Source organism: Rhagoletis zephyria, unplaced genomic scaffold (genome assembly GCF_001687245.7).
Source record: "Rhagoletis zephyria isolate East Lansing unplaced genomic scaffold, Rhagoletis_zephyria_1.1 Rzeph_scaffold_01513, whole genome shotgun sequence".
Classification (NCBI taxonomy): Eukaryota; Metazoa; Arthropoda; class Insecta; order Diptera; family Tephritidae; genus Rhagoletis; species Rhagoletis zephyria.
In genome coordinates this window covers 90,954-92,894 of record NW_016158597.1, presented here as the reverse complement: position 1 = coordinate 92,894, position 1,941 = coordinate 90,954, and the positions used below count along the sequence as shown (strand labels likewise).

Genomic DNA, 1,941 nt, shown 5'->3' with positions numbered 1-1,941 from the left:
TATGATTGCAGATATTATCATTTACTATAAACATATTCATATCAGCGCACTGGAGTCCGTTACAAAGTTGCAAGCCAATAATAATGAATTTTAAATAAATGCTTTAAACGATATTGAATATTTGATGAGGGTTTTTTTATTCCTTGCGTTGTATTAAAATGACAACGGAAATGATTAAATGCAATGGTGAGTAATAAAATTAAATAACAAAGTGTGTAAATTAAACTAACCCAGCCAGAAAAAAATCCGAAAACCTATCCGAAAAAGGAAAAAAGTAGATGAAGTGCGGATTTTTGTCCGTTTACCGATTCCATTTTCGGGTATTTTGACGATCCTTTTCCCACTAAAGTGTGCGGCAAACAACTACGGAAAACTGTTTGGGAAACGGATACTTTTTCGAATGTTTTTTCTGAAATTTGTCTGATAAATTTTTTCGTTTAATATGTACTGAAGCGTACGCGTTCATTCTGTACTTCAAAGATTCTTTTTCATGGTTAAAAAATAAAATAAAATTAGGAAGCGTCTGACGGAATTCGAACCCGCCCCTTGTGGAAGCTAACAAATAACGCCACGCTCCTCTGCACGCTCAGCCAGGCATATATTGCCGTTGCAAACATGGGTTGTACCTTTTTCTCTTTTTTTCACAAAAAAATTTAAGAAAACCGTAGTATACGCCCAGTGATAGTTTGAATTACAACAAACACTTCGTTTTGACGTTATGCTTTCGAGGAATACAAAATTCGTTCTCGGTTGCGTATACGACTTTAAGCAAAATTTGTTAAACACTCGCGCGCATGTCGATTCGAACGTTTAAAATGATACGAATCATTAGCATATGCGAATGCGAATGCAAATATTCGTCACTTCTCTAACATGAATTGCCTTATCACCACCACAGTTTGAGAGCAACTGTATACGAAGAGTTCGCCACATTTTCGATTCCACTTGGCAAGTGGACAGTGGACTTTGTGAGATCTATGTGTGGCGCAAGTGGTAGTGGAATAATTAGTTACAAGTTAAATTAAATATAAGCAGTATAATCATTAATCCGACTCCAGTAAGTTAGTATCTAAAATGACAAAAAGCAAAAAGAAACTAAAGGAACAGCAGCAGGTGAAAGTGCAAAATGCGATCGTTGAGGAACGCCTGACAACAACGAACGATGCGTATACACAGGTAAGCGTGTAAATTTATTAAAGCCATAAACATATGTACGTATTTGCACAACCGTAGGGTGCCTTCTCTTACCTGAGGATGCTCACACACATCATTGGACTGTTACAGTTCACCTATGGCATTTACTATCACTGGTTTAATGTGCATTGGCCTCAGCGTTTGCCGGAGGAGGAAGAGTTAAAGACGCGTTGGGGAGGAAAATTTAAATACCTTACCTTTCTGGATATGGTTTGTAATTTACAGTTTAATTATTTTGCGACTTGTTTTTTGAGTCTCGCCTTTCTAGATATTACAAGCACTATATCACTTTGTTGCGCTTCTAAATGACTTAGTTGGCTCCAATGAAGTCGGTCAGACGAGGCTGATGCCGGGTGTGCGTAAGTTGCGAGATTATATCTTCGCCACTTGGGCTTTTCCCATAGCACATAATTTCTGCATTTCCTTTTGGGTTATATATGCCTATGATCGGGAGCTCATTTTCCCCAAAGCGCTAGACGCTATTTTTCCCAAGTAATTATGCTGCCAATATGTACATATCGTCATCATCAATGCAAAAGGCATTTTTTGAGGACATCAGAAGTTCACTTTTTAAATATTCCATTATTTTGGTTATACCAAAATACTTAAAATAATGAGGTTTATTTTCACCTTTAAACCAGATCTCTTAGTCAATTTAAAAAGTATTTTATCCTTTTGTAAAATGTCATATAGGGCCATTTGCATTGATGATTACGATATATCCAAGTAAACGTTTCTAAACATGTG

At 36.6% G+C, this 1,941-nt stretch overlaps 1 protein-coding gene across 2 annotated transcripts in view; it reads left to right on the top strand.

The window, feature by feature from the left end:
* Positions 1–795: 795 nt before the first annotated feature.
* The window catches only part of LOC108364264 (androgen-induced gene 1 protein), a 1,696-nt gene continuing 550 nt past the window's right edge, over positions 796–1,941 (top strand). Inside the window, exons 1-3 of one of the 2 annotated variants that reach the window (XM_017617864.1) lie at positions 796–1,176; positions 1,285–1,404; positions 1,463–1,686. In XM_017617864.1, the coding sequence (XP_017473353.1) occupies positions 1,075–1,176; positions 1,285–1,404; positions 1,463–1,686 (446 nt within the window). In that variant the 5' untranslated portion in view covers positions 796–1,074. Of the gene's footprint in view, positions 1,177–1,233; positions 1,405–1,462; positions 1,687–1,941 lie in introns of both variants that reach the window. The other variant, XM_017617863.1, reaches the window with a different exon arrangement.